The sequence below is a fragment of the Sciurus vulgaris genome (assembly GCF_902686455.1).
Source record: "Sciurus vulgaris genome assembly, chromosome: 9".
Classification (NCBI taxonomy): domain Eukaryota; kingdom Metazoa; phylum Chordata; class Mammalia; order Rodentia; family Sciuridae; genus Sciurus; species Sciurus vulgaris.
Genome location: NC_136469.1, coordinates 90,988,440 through 91,014,690, shown reverse-complemented (window position 1 = coordinate 91,014,690; position 26,251 = coordinate 90,988,440). Strand labels below are relative to the sequence as shown.

Genomic DNA, 26,251 nt, shown 5'->3' with positions numbered 1-26,251 from the left:
TATTGGCTTCTTATTTAAAAGAAGCCTGTGTATTTGGAAATTACTTAACAAAAGCATAAACACATTTCAATATTGACTGTCATTGTCTGTTAAAGTTGCTAAAACAAAATACCATCAACTGGGCAACTTATAAACAAATTTGTTTTTCATAGTTCTAAGTGCTGGGAAGACCAAGATCAAGGTCTCAGTATTCAACATCTGGTGAGGGCCCAATTTTTAGCTCCTAGAAAATGCCTTCTTGCTGGGTTCTCACATGGCAGAAGAAGTGACAAAGATCCCTTATTCTCTTTCATACAGGTGTTAATCCCATTCATGAGAACTCTGCTCTTATAACCTAATCAGCTCCTATAGGCTTAACTTAATAACATCATCTTGAAGATTAGGATTTCAACATATAAATTTTGTAAGGGTGGACAGAGGCACAAACACTTAAACAATTGCATGGACTAATAATCACTTAATTAAGCTTTTAATGCCAACAATGTTCCGATAACGTTCATTCACCTTTTGTTCCCCAATTTTTCCATCAGCAAAGAGTCACCTGCTATATGCTCTAGGCCTAAGGATACACCAGTGAGCACAACAGATAAAACCCACCCTAATATTGTTTACAAAGAATCCAGTGGAATCAGAAGAACAATAAACACATAAATGAGGGAAATAATATGTAGCACAATAGATAATGGCAATTCCTATGGAGGAAAAAAGAAAGAGTAAGCCTAATAGTGATCCAGATGGTGGGAGTAAAAGGGTGGTCAAGGAAACTCTCACTAGGAAGATGATACTTGAGCAAGACTATAATTAAGTGCATGAATAACACATGCAGATGGTGGAGAAATGTTTTCTGAGACAGGGGCAATATCTTTTGCAATAACCCTGAAGCAGAAATGTATATAACGAGCCTAATAAATCGTGCTAGACATGAATGACAACTTCATTATTTTTAATTACTTTAAAAAGATAATGGTATGAACAGAGCAAAATTATTAACATATTGTAGGGTGTATGTATGGTGAGATGTGTAATATGAGAAAAAATAAAATACATGCAAGGAATAGCACAAAAAAATGAAAGAAAATTGAAGTAGGTAGCATACACATTTATATTGTTAAAAAGTAGTATAATATTATTTGAGAGAAAAATTAAAAATTTTTAAAACATATATTGTATAGAGAATAAAATGTTCATCAATCTAAAAATGCTTAAAATACTGACAACTGAATTTTGATGATGTGGATAATATTAAAGATAATTCTTAAGAAAAAGTATGGGAAATCACATAGTGGTGGCACTTAAGAATTTTAAGTAAGAGTCTTAATTTAAAGGTCAATAATAGAGATGATGGAAAAATATAAATAAATTATTAGTCCAAAATAAGTCATAAATGAGTAAAAGTTGATAAAGAACAGATGAGATAAAAATTAAGCAATTAGAAAAATGCTTAGATTCAAATCAAGGCATACAATTATATTAAATGTAAATGAGCTTAAAAGCCCAATTAGAAGGCAGAGATTGTCCAAGTAATATAGAAGAAAGACCCAATTATATGCTGTGTACAATATACCAATTTTTAATATAAAAACAGTTTAAAAGTGAAAAGATGGGAAAAATATAGTTTATATAAATACCAATCAAAAGAAAGCTACAGTGGTTATGATAATATCATATAAGATCAACTTTAAATCGCCAGATTTACCAAGAAACTGAAGAAAGAAGATACATAATGATAAAGGGGTAACTTCACCAACATAACAATGATATAACAATCTTAAATGTGTTGACAAACAACAAGACTTTGAAGAATTTGAAACAGTTTTGATAAAGAGGGAAAATAAATCCACATTTATAGCTTAAGAAATCAACACACTTCCTCATTTACTGATAAAGCAGACAAAAATAGTAAGGACATGAAATACATCAGCAACATAATGAGCTATCTTTCTCTTTAGTTGACATTTATAGAACCAATTCACCCAACACCTGTATAATTCACATTCCTCCACTGTACATGCAGCATTCACCAATAAAGAACCAATCTGATCTATAAACACACTGCAATGAATTAAATACAAATTAAATCTTATAAAACACATTCTCTGACCATGGAAGAATTATACTATAATTTGTTAACATAAAGACATCTGAGAGGGGTTTTCAAGATGGTGGCCTAGAGGGTGGCTGCATTTCATGTTGCTCCAGGACTCAGGATTCAAAAGAGGAGATATTGAGACGCTTGGGACCAACTCAAAGCAGCCGGGTGACTCTCACCCCCTGGGGAGGCATCCCGGATGGGACGGTGGTCCTGGAACGCAGGAAACTTTGTGAAGTAGAAATGCCGGCGAGATGCCCCTCCCCCCACTGGAGCAGTGAACTCGGACAGCTGGGAGCACCGTAAAGGAGGCCGCTCGGCACAGGCTGGGACTCGGAGCAACCACTGGGGCTCCGGCGGCTGCCCAGGGGAAGAGTGGCGAGGAGAGCTGTGTGGACTCAGGACACCGGGGCCTGCCCTGAGGAGGAGGAGGAGGAGCGTGGCCACTTGGATTTGGAGTGACTGCACCAGAGCTACAGGCGGTTGCCAGAGGAGAAGCTGCACGGCGAGCTGTTTGGACTCAGAACGACGCTTCTGAACACCGGGGCCTGCCCTGAGGACGAGGAGGAGGAAGAGGAGCGCGGCCGCTTGGATTCGGGGTGACTACACCAGAGCTACAGGCAGTTGCCAGAGAAGGGGCTGCGTGGTGAGCTGTTTGGACTCAGACCACTTCTGAACCCCGGGGCCTGCCCAGAGGAGTAGGAGGAGGAGGAGGAGGAGCGCGGCGGGTCCTTTGGACTCGCAGTGACTGCATTATCACTCCAGGCGGCTGCTCAGAGGAGAAGGCGAGTGGTGAGTTGTTTGGACTTAAAGTGACAGCTCCTGAACACAGGGGGGCTGCCTGGAGGAGAAGCGTGGTGGGACGCTTGGTCTTGAGTGGCCGCACCAGAGCTCCGGGCGGTTGCCCAGAGGACCCGTGCTGCAGGTCACATGGACTCAGAGCCACTCAGCGCGACCGCTCCTGAACACCCCAGGGGTTATCTGGAGAAGGAGGAGGAACGGGGAGGGTCACTTCGACTCGGAGTAATTGATTGCCCAGGGCTACGGGTGGTTGGTGGAGGTGGAGGCACGCAGTGAGTTTCTTGGACTCCTAGTGACCCCACCGGAATACTGGGCGGCTGTCTGGAGGAAGAGGCGTGTGGCGGGTCTCTGGGATTCAGAGCGATTGTACAGGGCCCCAGGTGGCTGCTCAGAGGAGGGGCCGCATAGCCAGGCGATTAGGTGCAGAGCAGGGTCCCAGGATCTAGGAGGCTTCTTGGTGGAAGAGCCGCACAGAGACAGGCTTAGGGTGGAGCGAAGGTTCCAGGCCTGCGGGCAGATTCTCTGAGGAAGGGCAGCCTAAGGAGAGTCATCTGCAAAGGGTGAGGCTCCCAGGCCCAGGAGGTAGGGCCGGGCCCCTGGGAACTTTGCAGAGGAAGGCAGCCCAGCCCAGGCGGTAGCTGTAAATTGAGGGGAACCTCTAGGAGGGAACTGACCAGCGACACCTCCCCACCGGGTGAGTCTTCCCTGCTGGGTGAGGTTTCCCCACAAGGACGGTAAAACCAGAGACTCAGGCCCAAACAGGCCTTGCCTCAGCCCACAGCCTAGGTCCCCTTTGGATGACCATTGGTCAACAAGTGGAGGCACCTCTGCCCACTAGCAGGGATTATACCCCACCTGAAGGCCACCACTCCTAGAGAGGCAGCTTCCTTGTGGAGCACCGCATTATCAACTTCCTCCAAGACTTCAGCCTACTGAAGGCTAAGGGGGGATATATACAGAAATCTTCAGGGACATTGTAAGTCAATAGAGGAAATCTACAATATCTCAGCGGTCCTCTGATACCTGAACAATATGAGAAAACAAGGAAAGAAAATGCTGCAAACAAATCTAGATGTTACATCAATAAAACCCAGTGACAGCATGGCAGAAGAAATGACAGAAAAGGAGTTCAGAATGTACATAATTAAAATGATCAGAGAAGCAAATGATGAGATGAAAGAGCAAATGCACACACTGAATGATGAGATGAAAGAGCAAATGCAAGCATTGATTGATCGCACCAATCGACAGTTAAAAGAGCAAATACAGGAAGCAAAAGATCATTTTAATAAAGAGTTAGAGATATTGAAAAAAAAACAAACAAATCCTTGACATGAAGGAAACAATAAACCAAATTAAGAACTCCATAGAAAGCATATCCAATAGGATAGAACACCTGGAAGACAGAACCTCAGACATTGAAGACAAAATATTTAACCTTCAAAACAAAGTTGAACAAACAGAGAAGATGGTAAGAAATCATGAACAGAATCTACAAGAACTATGGGATATCATGAAAAGGCCAAATTTAAGAATAATTGGGATTGAGGAAGGCCTAGAGAAACAAGCCAAAGGAATGAACAACCTATTCAATGAAATAATATCAGAAAATTTCCCAAATCTGAAGAATGAAATGGAAAATCAAGTTCAAGAGGCTTATAGGACTCCAAATACACAAAATTACAACAGACCCACACCAAGGCACATTATAATGAAAACAGCGAACATACAAAATAAAGACAGAATTTTAAAGGCTGTGAGAGAAAAGAACCAAATTACATTCAGGGGGAAACCAATACGCATATCAGCAGATTTTTCAATCCAGACCCTAAAAGCTAGAAGGTCCTGGAACAACATTTTTCAAGCCCTGAAAGAAAATGGATGCCAACCAAGAATCTTATACCCAGCAAAACTTACCTTCAAATTTGACGATGAAATAAAATCCTTCCATGATAAACAAAAGCTAAAAGAATTTACAAAAAGAAAGCCAGCATTACAGAACATTCTCAGCAAAATATTCCATGAGGAAGAGATGAAAAACAAAGAAGCAAATCAGCAAAGGGAGGAATTATCCTAAAGGAATTGTCAAATAAAGGAGGAAACAAGTTGTGTCAAACAAATAAATAAATAAAATTTAAAAAATGAACCAAATGACCGGGAAACCAAATCATATCTCTATAATAACCCTGAATGTCAATGGCCTGAATTCATCAATCAAAAGACATAGACTGGCATATTGGATTAAAAAGAAAGATCCAACAATATGTTGCCTGCAAGAGACTCACCTCATAGAAAAAGATACCCATAGACTAAAGGTGAAAGGATGGGGAAAAACATACCATGCACATGGACTCAGCAAAAAAGCTGGAGTATCCATCCTCATTTCAGATAATGTGGACTTCAAGCCAAAGTTAGTCAGAAGGGATAAAGAAGGTCATTTCATACTGCTTAAGGGAAGCATAAATCAGCAAGATATAACAATCATAAACATCTATGCCCCAAACAGTGGCTCATCCATGTATGTCAAACAAATCCTTCTCAATTTCAGAAACCAAATAGACCACAACACAATAATACTAGGTGATTTTAACACGCCTCTCTCACCACTGGACAGATCTTCCAGACAAAAATTGAACAAAGAAACCATAGATCTCAATAACACAATCAATAATTTAGACTTAACAGACATTTATAGAATATACCATCCAACCAAGAGCGAATACACTTTCTTCTCAGCAGCACATGGATCCTTCTCTAAAATAGACCATATATTATGCCACAAAGCTAATGTTAGCAAATACAAGAAGATAGAGACACTAGCATGTATTCTATCAGATCATAATGGATTGAAGTTAGAAATAAATGAAAGAGTAAAACACAGAAACTATTCCAACATCTGGAGATTAAACAATATGCTATTATATGATGAATGGATAACAGAAGATATTAGGAAGGAAATTAAAAAATTCCTAGAGGTAAATGAGAACAAAGAAACATCATATCAAAATCTCTGGGACACTATGAAAGCAGTACTTAGAGGGAAATTTATTTCATGGAGCGCATTTAATAAAAGAAGTAAAACTCAAAAAATAAACGACTTAACACTACAGCTCAAAGCCCTAGAAAAAGAAGAACAGACCAGCACCAAAAGTAGTAGAAGACAGGAAATAGTTAAACTCAGAGCTGAAATCAATGAAATTGAAACAAAAGAAACAATACAAAAAATTGACAAAATAAATAGTTGGTTCTTCGAAAAAATAAACAAAATTGATAAACCTTTAGCCACACTAACAAAGAGAAGACGAGAGAAAACCCAAATCACTAAAATTCGGAATGAACAAGGAAATATCACAACAGACAGGATGGAAATACAAAACATAATTAGAAGCTATTTTGAAAATCTATACTCCAACAAAATAGAAAATTTTGAAGGCATCAACAGGTTTCTAGAGACATATGAATTGCCTAAACTGAACGAGGAGGACATAAACAATTTAAATAGACCAATTTCAAGTACTGAAATAGAAGAAGTCATCAAAAGCCTACCAACAAAGAAAAGTCCGGGACCAGATGGATTCTCAGCTGAGTTCTACAAAACCTTTAAAGAAGAGCTCATTCCAATACTTCTCAAAGTATTCCATAAAATAGAAGAGGAGGGAACCCTCCCAAACTCATTCTATGAAGCCAATATCACCCTGATACCTAAACCAGACAGAGACTCATCAAGGAAAGAAAATTTCAGACCAATATCCTTAATGAACATCGATGCAAAAATTCTCAACAAAATTTTAGCAAATCGCATACAAAAACATATTAAAAAGATGGTGCATCATGATGAAGTGGATTTCATCCCAGGGATGCAAGATTGGTTCAACATTCGGAAATCAATAAATGTAATTCACCATATCAATAGACTTATAGTCAAGAATTGCATGATTATTTCAATAGATGCAGAAAAAGCATTTCATAAAATACAGCACCCCTTCATGCTCAAAACACTAGAAAAAATAGGGATAGTGGGAACATTCCTTAACATTGTAAAGGCCATCTACGCTAAGCCCATGGCTAATATCATTCTAAATGGTGAAAAACTGAAAGCATTCCCCCTAAAAACTGGAACAAGGCAGGGATGCCCTCTTTCACTACTTCTATTCAATATTGTCCTTGAAACTCTAGCCAGACCAATTAGACAGACCAAAGAAATTAAAGGGATACGAATTGGAAAAGAAGAACTCAAACTATCTCTATTTGCTGATGGTATGATTATATATTTAGAGAAACCTGGAAATTCCACCAGAAAACTTTTAGAACTCATAAGTGAATTCAGTAAAGCAGCAGGATATAAGATCAATGAACATAAATCTAATGCATTTTTATACATAAGTGATGAATCTTTGGAAAGAATAATTAGGAAAACTACCCCATTCACAATAGCATCGAAAAAAATAAAATACTCGGGAATCAATCTCACAAAAGAGGTGAAAGACCTCTACAATGAGAACTACAGAACACTAAAGAAAGAAATTAAAGAAAACCTTAGAAGATGGAAAGATCTTCCATGTTCTTGGATAGGAAGAATTAATATTGTCAAAATGGCCATACTACCAAAAGTGCTACACAGATTCAATGCAATTCCAATTAAAATCCCAATGATGTACCTTACAGAAATATAGCAAGCAATTATGAAATTCATCTGGAAGAATAAGAACCCCAGAATAGCTAAAGCAATACTTAGCAGGAAGAGTGAAACAGGGGGTATTGCAATACCAGATCTTCAACTCTACTACAAAGCAATAGTAACAAACACGGCATGGTATTAGTACCAAAATAGAAAGGTAGATCAATGGTATAGAATAGAGGACACGGACACAAATCCAAATAAATACAATTTTCTCATACTAGACAAAGGTGCCAAAAATATGCAATGGAGAAAAGATAGCCTCTTCAACAAATGGTGCTGGGAGAATTGGAAATCCATATGCAACAGAATGAAACTAAACCCATATCTCTCACCATGCACGAAACTAAACTCAAAATGGATTAAGGACCTCGGAATCAGACCAGAGACCCTGCAGATTATAGAAGAAAAAGTAGGTCCAAATCTTCACCTTGTTGGTCTAGGATCAGACTTCCTTAACAGGACTCCCATAGCACAAGAAATAAAAGCTAGAATCAACCACTGGGATAGATTCAAACTAAAAAGCTTTCTCTCAGCAAAGGAAACTATCAGCAATGCGAAGAAAGAACCTACAGAATGGGAGAATATCTTTGCCAATCATACTTCAGATAGAGCACTAATCTCCAGAATCTATAAAGAACTCAAAAAACTTTACTCCAAGAATTCAAATAATCCAGTCGACAAATGGGCTAAGGAAATGAATAGACACTTCACAGAAGAAGATCTACAAGCAATCAACAAACATATGGAAAAATGCTCAACATCCCTAGTAATAAGAGAAATGCAAATCAAAACCACCCTAAGATTCCATCTCACCCCAATTAGAATGGTGATTATCAAAAATATGAGCAACAACAGGTGTTGGCGAGGATGTGGGGAGAAAGGTACACTCATACATTGCTGGTGGGGCTGCAAATTAGTGCAGCCACTCTGGAAAGCAGTGTGGAGATTCCTTAGAAAACTTGGAATGGACCCTCCATTTGACCCAGCTATCCCACTCCTTGGCCTATACCCAAAGGACTTAAAATCAGCATACTACAGAGACACAGCCACATCAATGTTCATAGCTGCTCAATTCACAATAGCCAGACTGTGGAACCAACCTAGATGCCCTTCAGTTGATGAGTGGATAAAGAAACTGTGGTATATATATACAATGGAATATTACTCAGCCATAAAGAATGATAAAATTATGGCATTTGCAGGCAAATGGATGAAATTGGAGAAAAGCATGCTAAGTGAGATAAGCCAATCTCAAAAAGCCAAAGGACGAATGATATCGCTAATAAGTGGAGGATGACACATAATGGGGGGGAGGGAAGGGTTAGTGTTAGGGTTAGAGTTTGGGTTAGGGAGGGGGGCAAGTATGGAGGAAGGAAGTACTGTATAGAGGGTAAAGAGGGGTGGGAGGGGTGGGGGGAAGGGAAAAAATAACAGAATGAATCAAACAACATTACTCTATGTAAATTTATGATTACACAAATGGTATGCCTTTACGCCATGTACAAACAGAGAAAAAAAAAAAAAAAAGACATCTGAAAAATTCCCCAGTACTGGGAAATTAAACGTTATTCTTCTAAGTGACTTATTTTTTAAAAGAGGACACAAGGAACTTAAAAAATATTTTGAATTGAGTAAAAACATTTCAGAAAATTCCTGGGATGTACCTAAGGCAATGCTTAGGGAAATTTTTGTAGCTATAAGTTCTTACATTAGAAAAGAAGAAAATAATAATTTAGTCTAGACCTTAATACATTGAAAAGATCAGAGCATACCAAGAAAAAGCAGAAGAAAGGAAATAATAAATATTAGAAACTAATGAAGTTGTAAACAGAGAAACAATGGAAAAATCAATTAAAATAAAAGATCCTTATAGCCTTATATGAAGCTTATAAATCACTTCCTAGATTTATCACAAGAAAAGATAAAAGAATAGGAATGAAGGGGAAAATATCACTATAGATTCTTTGAAAATCAATAGGATAATAGAGAAATACTATGAATAAATTTATGCCCATAAATTAACTCATGTAGATGAAGTGGATAAATTTTTGAAATATACAAACTACCAAAGCTCATTCAACAAGATTCAGATTACATGCCTAAAAATAATAACAATTTAAACAGACTGCCAGAAAATATAAAACAAGGGAACACTTCCCATATATTTTTTTAAGAACCCAGCATTATCCTGCTAGCAAAACCAGACAAAGACCTTATTTTAAAAATCAGGCCGGATGCTGATCTCAGTGGCTCCGGAGGTTGAGGCAGGAGTATCTCAAGTTCAAAGTCAGCCTCATCAATGGCAAGGCACTAAGCAACTCAGTGAGACCCTGTCTCTAAATAAAATACAAAATAGGACTGGGAATGTGGCTCAGTGGTTTAGTACCCCTGAGTTCAATTTCTGGTACTCCTGCCAAAAAATGACAGAAATTCCTTTAAACAAATAAAAATTGTTAACAAAATATGAGTCAATGAAATTCAGCAATGCTTTAAATGAATAATACTTAAATACAGACAAGTGGGGTTTACCCGAGAAATGCAAGGTTAGTTGAAAATTTGAAAATTTATCAGTATAATGCGCCCTATTTATAGACCAAACCAAAAAAAAAAAAAAAAAAAACCTGAAAATAAAAATTGATCATCTCAATAGATTCAGAAATAGCATTTGGCAAAATTCAGCTAAGCTTGATTCATGATAAAAAAAAACAACAAAACAAAAACTTTCAACAAACTAGAAGCAGAATCTTGTCAACTTGATAAAGGTCTTCTAAGGAAATTCTGTAACATATGGATTGGTGAAATATTGAATGCTTTTTCCTGAGATTGAAAACCAAGCAGGGTGTTTGTTCGTATCACTTCTCTTCATGTTGGAAGTCTTAGCAGATACAGAAAAGCAAGAAAAGGAAATTTTAAAAACCCTACAGAATGGCAAGAAATAAACTGCCTTTATTAACATACTATGTAGAAAATTCCTGAGAATCTATCATAGAGGGACTCTAATCTAAATTTATAAATACCATTGGGTACAGGGTCATATATAAAAATCAAAATATTTTCATATACTCTTACTGAACAAATAGTGAAATTACAAAAGCAGGATAATTTACATGACATTGAAAATCATGCAGTATTTATGTATGAATCTAACAAAATTTGTAAAACATATATGTAAGAAACTTTAAAACATTGATGAAAAAATCAAAGAGAACCCTTAAGAACAGAGATATATATCATGTTCATTGACTGAATAACTCAATATTGTTAAATTTGACAATTATCCTGAAACTGAACCATAAATTCTCAGAAGAAATCAGCTACTGATCACAAAATGTGAGTCCTTCACCTTTATTCTTTTTCAAAATTACCTTGGCTAACCTCAGTCATCTGTATTTCCATATAAACTTTAGGATTTCTTTTGGATTTGCCAAAAATGTCTAAAAGTATAAAACTTATAAATGATGCAGAAGAAAAAATTCGTGACCTTTAAGGAAGTAAAGATTTTTTAGGACACACACAATTCCCTAAAGAAGTGAGAGCCCTTTTTTGAAGTGGAAAATAACTGAAGCATTTATATTCTGGCATTGGAAATGCAGAATGGTACTTCCTTGAAAATGATTTGGAAGTTTGTAATAAGGTCAAACATATACTCATGTGATTCAGAATTCCTTGTCCTAGACATTTATTCAAGAAAAAAGAAAACTTATTGAAAACCATATATATGATAAGAGTTTAACTTTCAAAATGTTTAAGAAACTTAAAATTCAAGAGAAAGAAAAATAACCTGATTAAAAATTGAGCCCAGGAGGGGCTGGAGTTGTGGCTTAGTGGTAGAGTGTTTGCCTGGCATGAACAAGGCCCTGGTTCAATACTCAGCACCACATATAAATAAATTTAAAAAAAAAGATCCATTGACAACTAAAAAAAGTGTTTAAAAAAAGTGGGCCAAGGATCTGAATATACATCTCACTGAAGAAGGCATACAAATGGGCAATGGGTATATAAAAAGGTGTTTAACCTCATTAATCATGAGAGAAATACAAATCAAAAAATGAGACTACCAATTCACGCCTGTTACAGTGGTTATTATCCAAAAGGAAAAAGAGGAAAGGGAGAGAAAGAAAGAGGGTGGAGGGGAGAGAGAAGAGGAAAGAAAGAAGAAAGAAAGAGAGGAAAAAGATAAGGTCAGATGGTAGGAAGGAAGGAAGGAAGTCAGGACAAGTGTTGGTGAAGTTGTGAGGAAAGAACACTTGTACACTGTTGGTGGGAATATACATTGTTCAACCATTATGAAAAATGGAATGAAGTTTGCTGAAAAAAGTAAACAGAGAGCCAGGCATGGTAGTTTATACCTGTAATCCCTGCCACTTTGGGAGGCTGAGGCAAGAGGATAGCAAGATCAAGGTCAACCTGGTCAACTTAGTGTGGTAGAGTTCTTGCCTAGCATGCAAGAGGTCCTAGGTTTGATCACCAATAACACATACACACACACACACACACACACACACACACACACACACACACACAATACAACTACCATTTAATCCAATAATTCCACACCTGAAAACATATCCTAAATAACTGAAGTGAGGATCTCAAAAAGATCTTGGCATCCCATGTTTCTTGCAGCACCATTCATAACGAGATATAGAAACAACATTAATGTCCATCAGTGGGTGGATAGATCAAGAAAATGTGGTGTACATAATGTAGAAGATTGGTTATTTTAAAGGAAATCTTGCTATTTGTGATAACATATATTGAACTAAAGAACACTGTGCTGTGTGCAATAAGCCAGATAAACAAAAATAAACACTGAATTATCCCACTTACATGAGGAATCCAAAATAGTTGAACTTCTACAGAACACAAGAGTGGAATACTGGTTACCAGGAACTTCGGGGAGGGGCATGGAAGGCTTCAGTCAAAGGGTTCAAAGTTTCAATTAACAAGATGATTAAGTACTGCAGATCTACTATACCATACTGCATAAAGTTAGCAATACTGCATTGTCTAGTGTTAAGTTTGTTTAAAGAGGGTGGATCTTATGTTCATTACTCTTACCATAAAAGAAAAAAAACATTTAAAAATTTCTTAAATAGTGAAAAATAATAAAGTGGGTCTTTAAAAAAAGGACATTTGGAGATAATGGACAAATTTATAGCCTCGATTGTGGTGATAGTCTTAGGGATATATAATAATCTTCAAATTCATCAATTTGTATAAATAAATGTGTACATCCTTTCAGCAATTTGTTTCCATCTGAAATGTCCCACAGAGGTCCATGTATTAAAAGCTTGGACCCTAAACTGTGGCACTACTGGGAGATGGTGGAAGTTAGTAGAAGGACATTAGATCATTGGACAGGGGGTTGGGAGTGGGCGTGCCTTAGGGGAGATATCAAGACCCAGGCCCTTCTTCCCTCTTTTTGATTCCTGGCCACCATGAAGTGAGCAGACCTCTTCCACCTCATGCTCCAGCCTTGATGTGTCATGCCACCACAGGCCCAAAGCAGCAAGGTCCAAGGGTCATGGATGGCAACCTCCAAACCATGAGCCAAAATAAACTTTTCCTCCTGAGCGAAGGTTAATTATCTTAGGTATTTTGTCTCAGTGACAGAAAGCTAACATAATTCATACCTCAATCAAGTGGGTTAAAACAACATAAGCAAAAGAAGTTGGATAGGGCTGGGGTTGTGGCTTGGCTTGCCTGACTTGCATGAGGCACTGGGTAAAGGTATTGTGTGTCCATCTACAGCTAAAAAAACTTTTAAAAAGAAGTTGTATTGATAGGAAACATCAGCATAGGAAAGATTAATTGTATATGTTTGTAAATATAGACACCATAAAAGACAACTAAAAGACTGTTGAGGTATACTTAATCTCTAAAATTGGTAATGGGAAGGACATGCAGATTATGATATGCTACATCTCCTGGTGTTGCCATTGGCAATACGTTATTAGGATGGATGGGCTCCTAAGAGTGAAGTTATTGACTAGACAAACTTACAATAAAAATGAGCCACATAAACCTAAGAAACAAAGAGCTAATTTTCTTCTTAAGCAAATATCTTGGTGGGCTCCGTGCTTATGTGGGAAGTATCCTTCAACAATCCCATGTGTATTTTCCTTGTCATGTTTTCTGTTTTTGTTTAGAATCTCTTCAACTAGGACCTTCCTTCTTAGTAAGACTATCACCTGGTGAATGATTAAGTAAAATTTAGACCATTCCATTTCTACAGGCTGAAGTATCACAGAGAAAAAAAATATAGTTCACTTAAATTTTGCACAATGGCATGAGAACTTTTCAGTGCTTATTGCTTTGAAAAGACTGTTAGAATATTGAAGCAACCCATATTTTAAATGGAGAATAGAATTTGTGATTATAAGTATTTGTTTTTCAATAAGTAGATGTGTGACAAACTCATACCCTGAAATAAACCAGTGTTGATAAAACTGGTGAGTGGGAAGAGAGCAATATGGAATCACAGCAAAGCAATATGCAAAGTAAATCCCCAAATTTGGACATGACCATCAAAATAAGCATTATAAATCTACTAATGTCACAGCATATAGAGCTCATCAAAGAATAACACTGTAATTATATACAGTTGAGTACCAAAGGGGAGAAATTTATTCTGAAGGGTAAAGAAATAGTGTGCAGGTCATGTTTATTAAAGAGAGAAACTTTCTGTTTATATTTTATGCAATTTGGAAGCACCTTTTACATATGTTGGATATGCTAATTGCAATGTATTTCTAGAAATTCTTTGAAAATAGGTCTTCCATCCTAAACTTAGTAAAGAGTGCTAACATTTGTATACTCATTTGACAAATAGTAATTGAAAGTTTTTGTTGGTTGAGGCTGGGATGTTTAACTAAGCACGTGCATGGAGTTTATGGCTTAAGGGAGATGCATATATTAAAAAATCATAAAGATAATTATTATGATGAAAAATAGTACAAGAAATGCAAGGTGCTCTTATATGCCTATAACAGGGAAATTTTATCTTGAGCAGGGGATCAGGCAAGATCTTTCTAAAGGCATTTAAAACAAGATGACCTGAAGGAGCATCTAATTATGTGAAATTTAGAGGGTGGAGCAGAATCTGCAGAGGAGGCAGCCTATGCCACATGAGTAGATGTGTGACAAACTCATACCCTGAAATAAACCAGTGTTGATAAAACTGGTGAGTGGGAAGAGAGCAATATGGAATCACAGCAAAGCAATATGCAAAGTAAATCCCCAAATTTGGACATGACCATCAAAATAAGCATTATAAATCTACTAATGTCACAGCATATAGAGTTCATCAAAGAATAACACTGTAATTATATACAGTTGCATCATGCTTCTCTAAATATTCTAAACTTTGGTAAAGGTGAAAATGTTAGGAAACTCAGTAATAACTGGGATACTGTACAAAGGGATACTTTGTAGCAATAATTCTTATGATGATTATAATATAAACATCTTAGCATCCTCTTGTATTTTATAGTCTATTACACTGTACTCTCAGTTGCATGCTAACTTATTTTTTGCTTATGTGTGCAAAGTTTATTTTTCCAACAAAAGTATAAGCTCCTGAAAGAATTTTTTCTTCTGCTTCTTCTATACAGAAATATATAAAAATATGTAGTTTTTGGCAGTTACTTAGAAAATCCTATTGACTTGAAATATTTCAACTATGAATATAAATATGAATCTCAAATGAACCTCAGGCTCATAGCTTGCCTGGATTTCCCCTAGATAAACTCAATGTTTGACACACAACAATTAAGAACAACCATAACAACGTCCCACAATCAAATCAAGAATCCCTGGCATTGCATTTTATTTTGTTCTCTGAGACTGTGAACAAACAATGGCAGGTCATCTAATGTAGTAAGAACAACAAGACTTTTCCTAGGGTTTAAACTTCATATAAGGTAACAGGCAGAACATTTACTTTTTTCCCTCAAATGTGACCTCAGAGACACTATTTTCATAAACAGACATAATAAAAATTGAAAAGAAAAATGCAAAAGAGAAGTTCATATCAAGTCTCACCTCTCCTTCCACATGACACACCCAGCTGACTGAATCCATACCTCCTCCATACTGCTCATGTCAACTTCTTTTTAATTTTATGAGCTAACCCAATTATCTGTCAATAAATTCTTTGGTTTTTTTTGTCAACAATCTTACCATTGCGTTATTATGTATTCTTTCTCATCAAATTCTCTTTTCAACTCAAGCCCAATTGTTCTAATTAAAATAATTTTAACCATTCTTGTCTCTTACTCAATAAAACACTTTTCCAGAAATCAAGATTTGTTAATTGTTAATTTTGTTAACTGAGTTTGGGAGAACATGTCAGGGGACAAAGGCAGAATTAAAATAGTGACTGAAAAAGAATCCATAAACTGTTATCATACTTTCTTCTGAAAAGTATTTGCATTACTTATTGATGTTGAATATTTGTTTTATGCTAGTCTTAAAATCTTAAATATTTTGTTTCTTATTTAAAAATTAAATAATTACATAAAGTGCTATTAGTTGCAATAAATTTAAATTTATAATAAATACCAGTTCTCTCTTTCTCTGTCTCTCTATATCTACATCTACACCCTATCTACACTTCATGCATACAGTCTGTGCTTCTGTACATAGTATAGATGCCAAACAGAATGTGCAACTTGCTCTGCAGTTTGTGGCAAAATAACAAAATAAGTAAAATGTATTTTTAAAACAGTTGTTTTTAGTAAGCAGTCAATGTTCTTCACAGGTTCCTGTTTGATTGTCTGGCATAAAGGTTTGTATTTTAGTGGTATTTTGTAATCTTGTTCAGAGGGAGGAGCTATGATTAAGATATAAATGTCCTAGATAAAAGAGATCAACAATGTTCTAATTTACAATTCATAATCTGCATATTTAATAAACAACATTAGCATGTCCCAGAATCTGTCCACCACATTACTAAAGGGTCATGTGAGAGATAATGAGCAGGTTAGAATGCTCCATTCAAAGAAGTTTAAGAGCCTCTCATTCTTGTAATTTTCCCCTCTAATACTGAGTTGCCTTAACTTAACTACTTAACTAAATAAGCACACAACTCAAATACTATTTCAAAACATTTATGACTTTTTTCAAATAATCAGTTTTTATTTGCTGAAGTTCTGAGTGTACATTAAGTGGTTCATTGATACTTAGAGTTACCTAGGATTGAGGGTGTAGTTCAGTAGTGGTGTGCTTGCCTAGCATGTATGTGGCCCTGGGTTCAATTTCTAGCACTGCAAAAGAAATAAATTTTAAAATAAAAACATAAAATCATAACATAAGTTGTGGAATAACAACAGAATAACTTAATTTTGACTTCTGATCTTTTAAAGATAAGCTTACAAACTGTATGCTCTGTAGTTTAATTAATGTAAGGGATTTTGACTGTATAAGAATACCTAGGTTCCATTGTTACGTTTCATTTTCTGAGAGATCCAATTGTTACTTATGTAAATAGATCAAAAGAAATGTAGTTTGTTTGCAAATTCATTCATCAATGTATACTTCTATATCTGGCTATAGATAAAATTCCAAAAGGAATTACTGTCAGGAAAGAAAAGTTTATTTCACAGCTGTAGGCTTAGTGATAACTATATTTCATTAAGTACACTGTAGGATTTGGAATCTAGTTTTCATATATTTTCTCCTATGCAGTTCAAGCAGTTAAATATTATAAATGCAGGATTAGTTTCCTCAACATCAGCATATGAATTTAAAAAATGCAATTCTAATAAGTAGATTCCATTCTAAATAATGTTTATGTCAATTATTCTAATGCATAGATAGCACATAATTCAAGCAGATATTCCAGTTTCAGTCACCCAGAACAACTCCTAATACATACTTGTGTGCATTATTTAAAATTTATTAAATCACTTCCAGGAAGACAATCATGAATACTGAGCACTTTATTCTTATGTGTTGAGAGATACAGACATTTTAGTACTATCCAAATTCTAGATTCCTTCAAGTGTGTGTACGTTTGTGTGTGTGTGTGAATGCAGGGTGATGATTAACTGTGACCTTGGGCTTAGTCATATCAGAATTAGTAACTAGCTCAGCTTATTCAAGTTGGGTAGTGAGGTAAGAATATCACATTATGTTCCTTGATAATAAACTGCAACTTTACCTTAGCCATTATAATTTTCAACTAATTAACAGTTTTAGAGGAAATAAATCCCCATATTACAAATAGATAAATACAGCACTACTAAAAAATTGATTCACAGTCCATAAGTTTGTGAATTAAGAAGAGAGCAGTTAATAAGCCATATCTTCCAGGTTGCCACAATTTAGTTATAAGTAATGTTCAATGTTCTTTACAAAGCTGCTGTAAGCAAGAGGAAGATGGCAACTGACTAACTAAATGAGCTGAAATGAGGCAAAATCAATGGTTTTGTCAATTTTGAAGAAATAGAAAGTACTGACGAAACTCTTGCTGCTCTGATTGGGCAAAGAAGTAAAGAATACTGGAGCAGTCCTAAAACAAATTAATTGCCAAAAAAAAAGGAATGAATTATTACTTGCAAGGAATCTAAGGCTGTGTTCTCTAAAGAGAACACATTTCTTGAGTTAACTAGTAAAAATAATTTTGCTCATTCTGAAAAAAGATGAAGACACTTAAATATTTATTTATTTATTTTTGGTGGTGGGGGGGTGGTACCAGAAATTGAACCCAGGGGCACTTGACTACTGAGCAACAGCCCCATCCCTGTTTTAATATACATATTTTTTATTTAGAGACAAAGTCTTACTGAGTTGCTTAGTGCTTTGCTAAGTTGCTGAGGCTGGCTTTGAACTCGAGATCCTTCTGCATCAGCCTCCTGAGCCTCTGGGATTACAGGTGTGAGTCACTGCTCCTGGCCTCAACTAATTTATATGACAATATTCCAATAATGAAAATAATTGTAATATTCCATTAGTTCATATTTTTAAAATAATTGATATGATATACAAGCTATGAAAAAAGTAAATTCATCTCTCCTTTACCTAGCAGAAATGGTGACCAGTACCCCCTAAAGCAACTGAAGTTTGAGAATGGTGATGAAGGTATGATCAAGGACTAGTAACCACCAAAGGTTAATATGATAATGGAAGGATGAATGAATAGAGGAAGGAAAGATAGTCAGTAGGGTCATAATGGGGCAGGAAATGCCTTACCTGTATAGTAGAAAGGAGATCTAAGGTGATGCCTTTGATAAAGTTTCGAGGTGCTATCTACGGTAATATGTCAAACTCAGTCCTCAACAGATCTCTACAACCTGTTCAGATTTACACATATGATTGAAATAATGAGTTCAGTGTGAAAGATGGAATCTAGGTAAATGATCTGATTTTTAATGTATTTTCAAAAACCTCTATCAAGATGAAACTGCAGGTTACTTTACATTGCTTCTCTTGTGATTTGACACTGATGAACTTACACTGTAGGCCTCGGACATTGTAGGTGTTTCCCTGTTCAACTTTATTTGAATGATTATAAAAAGGGACGTGTGCAGAGCAAATATGAAAAGAGTCTGCCAGTGATTATGAGAGGAGTGTAAATCTGAACAGGTTGTAGAGATCTGTTGAGGACTGAGTTTGACATATTACTGTAGATAGCACCTTGAAACTTTATCAAAGGCATCACCTTAGATCTCCTCTCTACTATACAGGTAAGGCATTTCCTGCCCCATTATAAGATTATAAGAGCTAATGCAGTTGTTTGATACCTTGTTGATCAAATGGTTTTGGTTTTCCTTCTTACTCATGGTAGCACTGAAGCACATCCTATTCTGTTTTGCACTAGATTTTTTTTTTTTTTTTCTATTTTCAGGAGTTAATTCTTGCCAGTTTGCTCTATCTTATCTCACCTGTTGGAATGTGTCTTTGAGATTGTTTTACATGCTAGTATCTATGCCAGAATTTCTAAGACAGTAGAGAAGACTTAAATGTTGCCTTGATGTTTAGTTTTTAAAATCATGAATTCTGATGTTTCCTAAGAAACATCAAAAATTATATTCCATAAATTATATTATGGGAAAAACAAAACAAAACCACGAAGATAAATTTGGACCATACAAAATTGTCTGTATGTAATAAATTTCAATCTACAAAACAATTTCATATGATTCTCATTTGTACATCATGTTATGTATTTTCTAAAGTTATATCTTAAATTAATGCATTTTTACTTTAAATAAGATACCTAAGATGTGGGCTGCTCATCTGATGATAATGTCAAACTATAGGGAATTGCTGAGTCACAGTTTGGGCATGCACACTATTGGAATAAAACATAATATATGGAATCTAAAACAACAAATAGAAATATATTCTAATGGTCTTTAAATTGTATTTTGAACTTGGATTTTCAGTGGGTCTATAAGATGCTAAGGCTTTACGATGCCTTAATGACTGTATGATTCAAAAATATGAAAACTTTTTTGCTATTTTCCCCTACATATCCAATCCTGCAGTACTCCGAAGATAAGATATCCTTTTAAAAGATTACTACAAATAATCATTGTAAGCTATGGAGACTTCTCCTGATCAAGATACTGGTTTCCATGTTGTCTTCCTACATTTATTCAATGATGGTGAGAAGTTCTGTTTAGATTTTATCGAGGCTTCTTTAAGAACAATGGGAAACTATATTAGTATCTAATGTTTTAAAAACACATTTCATGGGGCTGGGGTTGTGGCTCAGTGGTAGAGTGCTTGCCTGGCATGTGTGAGGCACTGGGTTCGATTCTCAGCACCACATATACATAAATAATAGAATAAATGTCCATCGACATCTAAAAAAATATTTAAAAAAAAGCACATTTCACAAATGTAGCTTTCATTTATCTGCAAATAAACAGGAATGGGTCATAGAATGTTAACATATAAACTGAAAATCTACTTTTTAAAAAGGTAGTAGTTAAAGAAATCTTAAAAATTGAGATTTTTGTGAAAAAGTACAAAATTTTATCTCATAATTATCATATTTATAATCCATATCTATTTGTCTAATTGCTTATGTTTGCTTTAAGATTGTAAAAACAGCATAAAAGTAGGACAATGTTTGTTGTGTTCTCATACATGTGTATTCTTTTATATATATCTGATATCATATTTATACATATGATATATACACACATGGGTATATATACAATGTCTGTAGGTATTCGCATATTCATGTAATATGTACTACTAGTACTCTATAGACTAGTATAGTAGGCATTTATTGAATGAATGAATGGATGGATGAAATTTAAAATCTAGTTTCTGAGCATTTATTTGATGTTCTTATCTCTTCAACAATAAATCCTCATCAGCACCAAACATAAATTTACCTGGAATAAATTCTCCATACTGTTCAGCTTTGTATTCATCTACTGAATTACTGTATCTCAAATATTTCATAGGCCCTCTTTAATAAACATGTAATGAAAAGTAAACTTGAAATTTTCATTTACTCCTAGCCTTTCCTTTTAGTTCTGTTCTTTAGCTTTAGTCACATATAATCATAAAGCAACATACAAATGTTGAGACTCTAAATTGGACAGGCAAGGTGTTCCACACTAGTAATACAGAGAACTCTCTGTTTAACTGGGAAGACGATTTGAAACAAGTAACTAAACATGCAGAAGTATGTAATAGAAGTATATACTAAGTGTTGTATAGGTTTGAAAAGGATGACTGTGCTTCAAGAATAATTAAGATGTCAGTTCAAGAGTAAAATGATACAGAAACTTTGATTAGGATCTTGAAGGAAGACTATGGGGTCTTACCAAATTCGAGGAGGAAGATTCATTGCAGGCTGAGGAAACAACACCTAAACACATGATTTTCTCCCACTCTCTTCCTCCTGTTCCACAGATGAAAATGGAACCATACAAGTGCACTGATCCCCACTAACAGTTCTAGATTGCAAATTTCATAGTTTCTTCTTTTTGCTTAAATTTTTACTGAACTCTTATTTAAAAGTTCAGAAGTTTTTAATCTGGTACACAAAGCTCTTCATAGAGTAATCACTTTGCTTCATTAGACAATTTTCAACATCTATTTGCAAGCATATTTAAAATTTCATGGCCTTTGCCAGGGCTCTTCCCAGCCCAGGATGCATTTTTCTTTTCTTACAACCACTTTCTACTTTTGAAAGACTCCACTCAATTATTACATATTCAGAGAAGCTTTAATGAGGTTGGGTGGATACCCCATAACACCCTGTTTGTGCTTCTTATTTTTGATTTTTCAGATTGTGCCATTAGGTGTGGCTTATTCAATTACTCTTGAAGGTCTACTTTCTGGCAATCATACCTCTTATCTCTGCCTCACTTTTGGAGGGAACCAAATGTAGGTATAATGAAAAAATTTAAAGAGTCTATACCCTGGAATAATTTAGACGGTTTGCTCATGCCTTAAGTTAATGTTGTCCATATGAACTAGCGGTTAGCTCTTTGAAATCAAAGATTTGAAGTATTTAAAAGAACTCTAACATTATCTACTGCAGTATTTTAAAAAATATTTTTGACCATGACCCACAGTAAAAAAATGTTTCACATCACAATATGGTATATGCAAAAATTCACAAATCTGAAACATTTCCACTACATAATACTTAGACTTACTAGCTAAAATATAATAAAAATACAGCAAAATTAATATCAACTATTATTTTATTACTACTTATATGTAACAAGGAAAGTTGATAATGTGAAAATAACCAAATAATAAATCAATAAACCAAAAATAACTTCCTGCTTATCCACAAAAAAATATTTCAAGGCCCATTAAATGGTGGTCATCAGACCTACACACTCTGAATCAAAGCTGATGAGGTTTTAATATGGACATTTCATACATCTATAACGATATTTTCAGAGTAGAAGAGTGAGTGATTAGAGATGATACTATAAATGGGGAAGAGAAGAACCAGCTGGTAGAAAAGCCATACTGCAGAATTCGGAAATAAATGAACATGAAAGATCTTAAAACTCTTTGTTAATTCTTTGAAGCTGAAATTGTTAGATATCATATTTAATGAATGTTGTTTAAACATAAAAGTAAGGTTTTTTTCTCCTGCACATTTTACTTTGTTCTGCCCTTATTTTGGTAAATAACAAGTAAGTATACTTTCTTATATTTTTAAAAAATCAAAGGGAGACCATTAGAGTAGAGGAAAGGGACTAGGGAAAAGAAGAGGGGAAGGAAAGGGGAAATTAAAAAAGAAAAAGTAAAGATATTGTACTATAAGGTGCTATCATAAAAGGGTCTGTGGGGGAAGCTTTATGAATGAAATGGACAGTCATTCAGGCTCATGCTGTGATTGAAAAGTAAAATAGGGAGGGGAAGAACACTCATCATTTAAGAGTGCAAGAGCCTACAGGCTTAACGTATTTTATTTAATTGAAGACAAACTCAAATGACTGAGCAATTACAATTATCACAAAAATCATGATTAAGACTAGGAAATTTGTGTTTGTAGAGATATAAACACCTATTTGAGAAACAAGTTCAGACTAAGCAGGAGTTTGAATGAAATCACTCTTAAATATCATTTACTCTTTTCTGAGTCTTAAAAAAATACCTGAATATTACCTAAATAAAAAAAATATATATAAATGTTTTTACCTTCAGATCATTAATTGATCAATTATTTTGGAGTTTAATTATGACAAATGTCATATGGAATCTAAGTTTTGTTAGTTTAATAATTATTTATGTATTAATTTTAATTATTTCATTCAAGTGATACAATAATTTCATTACTTTTACATTTTTTAAAATTTAACATTTAAACAAATAAAAATTCTAATAGACTGTCTTCTTCAATTTACACTTTATTGTCTCAGAAGATATTTCAATAAACAAAAGTGATAAAACATCACGCTGTTGAGAATACTAAAGAAATGAAATAAACTATGTTAAGAACTTTATGTTCTGAAGCACAGATTTTTATGTGTTTAAATATAAAACAGTTCACATGTTACTACATATCATTTCCATTTCCTTTATCTAGAAAGAAAAGATTACAATGGCCCCCTTTGTTTTAAAAGTCTTACATTGAACTACAACAACAAAAATAAAAACATAACATAAAATACAATAACGCACATAAAAATAATCTTATTTTTAAAGTAATCTGTACCAGGCACCATCTGCACAGCCTGTCTCAGGAGTGGCCAGCATCTGTTCCCATTGATAACTCTTACTGAGAAAAGCTGAGTACTTACGCGTACATCATGGACCCGGACTGGGGCAGGTTCTATTCAGTCACCATCTGATCTGTATCAGCCAGGTCAGGGCTGGGAGGCTAGAAAATAATGATAGTCACTAGCACCAGAAAAGAAGCAAGCCTAGCCAGTTTAATGACAGAGGTTTGCCATCTTGACATAGTCTGATAAGAACATGATCAATTCTGTGCCAGCTGTTTCCACACCATGAACTGTAAATACCCACACAGAGAAGCTCCAAGCAGCAAAGGGCTCATGAGGTGCAACTGGTGATGATTCAGAAGGTCACACTTTTCCGGTTGGGGAGGTATGATCAGCATTGAGGTGTGGTCCCAATTGGTTTTTAAAATATACAAAACACTAGAGTACGCTGATAGAACTCCTTACTTCCTCATCAAAACATTCTGTCTCTTCCCTTTGAGGGAATCTTGAAGGTGTGGTGGAGAGAAGTCTTGGGTTCTAGCCTAGAACACCTATTTCACCTTGGTGGTATGACTATGGGCAAGCTGCTTAGCTTTTTGAAACTTATTTCCTCATAAGTAAAATGGTAGAGTTATATTTGTCTTTTCTAATACTTCCTGTTTAGCTCTGAAATAATTGATTTTATTAAAAAATTTTATTCACCACCAAAAAGTCAAAGAAAGAAAGAAAGAAAGAAAAATCAAAAAGTCAAAACCTCCTTTCACCTTCCTATTATCAGGAATAGTTTAGTCCATCATAATGATGTGAATTCCTCAGTATTTATAATTAATCCCTTTACATACTTGTTTATATTTATGGAGATTTTAGAATGAATACACAGACTTTTAATAAAGATCAGTAAAAGGTCAGTCAGCATAAACATTAGAAATTTAAGAACTACTTTTAAAGACTCAAAGTCAGGAGATATTAATGTGCTTTTTTGTTATTCATACAGAATAACTTTGTCCAAAATATGCAAGTATAAGCAATCTAATATTAACATTTTGTAATATTGTTCTGCTAAGGCATTAATAAGAAATACATTTCCCAAGATTTTTGACAAATGGAAAAAAAATGAAGCAGAATCTCAGTTTGTATAACCATCAACAATATGAAAAAAGAAATATATATAATTTTGAGTAGCAATAAAATTTTATAAATAAATAGTTCACAAATGTTACCAATAACTTTAACTACATTGAAAACTATGATTTAGCTAAAGCAACTTTCCTCTTTAGTTTGTTTCACAAGTACAATTTATAAAATCAAAGAAAAAGGTACTAGAAAAATCATGTCAATTTTCATACATGACTGTACCCTATTATTATTTTATTTTATAATAATATAGATGCAAATGTTTGTGCTATCTTGAAATTAAAATTGAGTAAAAATTCCTTTAAAATCATCTGAATTCTTACATTAAAATATTTATTTTTAATAAATTAATATTCTTATAATCCTTATTTGTTAAAATTTATAAAAATACTATCAGCCCTCTTTATTAGTACATAATAATGAGGCAGAAAATAAAGGATGTGGCTTAGGTGGAGAAAATTATGCCTTTCAAGAAGCCAGTTCTATTAAGTATAAGAAACAGCTTTGAGGAATCTGAAATGAGGTGTGGTGTATACATATTTTTTCTCTTAGTTAACCAAATCAGCATTTTCATATTGAATCATAGCACTTGCAAGAGAAGAACTTAAGTGATACAACAATATGTACTTTCACCATCCTTAAGCACTCAAAGATTGCAACAGAAGCAATCTAATTTTTAAAAGTTCAAAAATAGGTTACCTATCTCAGGAAACCTTTTTATTGAGTGAGTCTTTCGAATTTTCTTTGGTTTGATCTTAAATCTTGCACCTCTTTTTTTTCTTTCCCACTCCTACTCTCAGTAAATATGTGAAGATGACTTTTTTTTATTCTCTGGGGTAAAGTCTTTGCCATAGTAGGATGGCAGTGCACCTGGCTCCTGGGGAAGACAGGCACAGTCTTCATTTTTTGCACTGTCGTTAAGAACAGTCAGAATATACTTGGCAATATTCTTAACCTTTCTACCTCTTAGTTTCTCCATGTGTAAAGTGGGGATGACACTTACAACTAGTTTGATAATAAATATAAAGGACTAAAATTAGTATCTGGGCCATAATAAAAATCTCAAAAATGTTAGGTACTTTAACTCTCATTCTTTTCCCCAGAATTAGCACTATTTTGGTAGTTGTTTTCAATAGTCCTTGAAAGTGATATTTTCCAAATTCTTCTGACATATGTTTTTTTTTCATATTGCCTTGACTTCTTTGTTTTGTTATAAATAATGAAAGAAGTAGATGTATTAGGTTCTAATTAATGTAGCATCTGGAGATTTTTAATATTCTTCAAAAGGCTGGATAACTAATCCTGAGGATTGGTAGGCATTAGTAATTTGTATTATAAAAGTGAAATTATTACCCATGAATTTTACTTAATTGACTCTCAACATGC

The 26,251-nt window shown here is 34.8% G+C and overlaps 1 protein-coding gene across 4 annotated transcripts in view; it reads right to left on the bottom strand.

Moving 5' to 3' along the window:
- Positions 1-26,251, bottom strand: part of LOC306669132 (transmembrane protease serine 11F) — a 98,519-nt gene that overhangs the window by 57,999 nt on the left and 14,269 nt on the right. Inside the window, exon 2 of one of the 4 annotated variants that reach the window (XM_079153011.1) lies at positions 23,810-23,889. The exons of 1 other annotated variant lie outside the window; for it this stretch is intronic. In XM_079153011.1, the coding sequence (XP_079009137.1) occupies positions 23,810-23,820 (11 nt within the window). In that variant the 5' untranslated portion in view covers positions 23,821-23,889. Of the gene's footprint in view, positions 1-23,724; positions 24,022-26,251 lie in introns of those variants that run through there. 2 more of the 4 variants (XM_079153010.1, XM_079153012.1) reach the window with 2 other exon arrangements.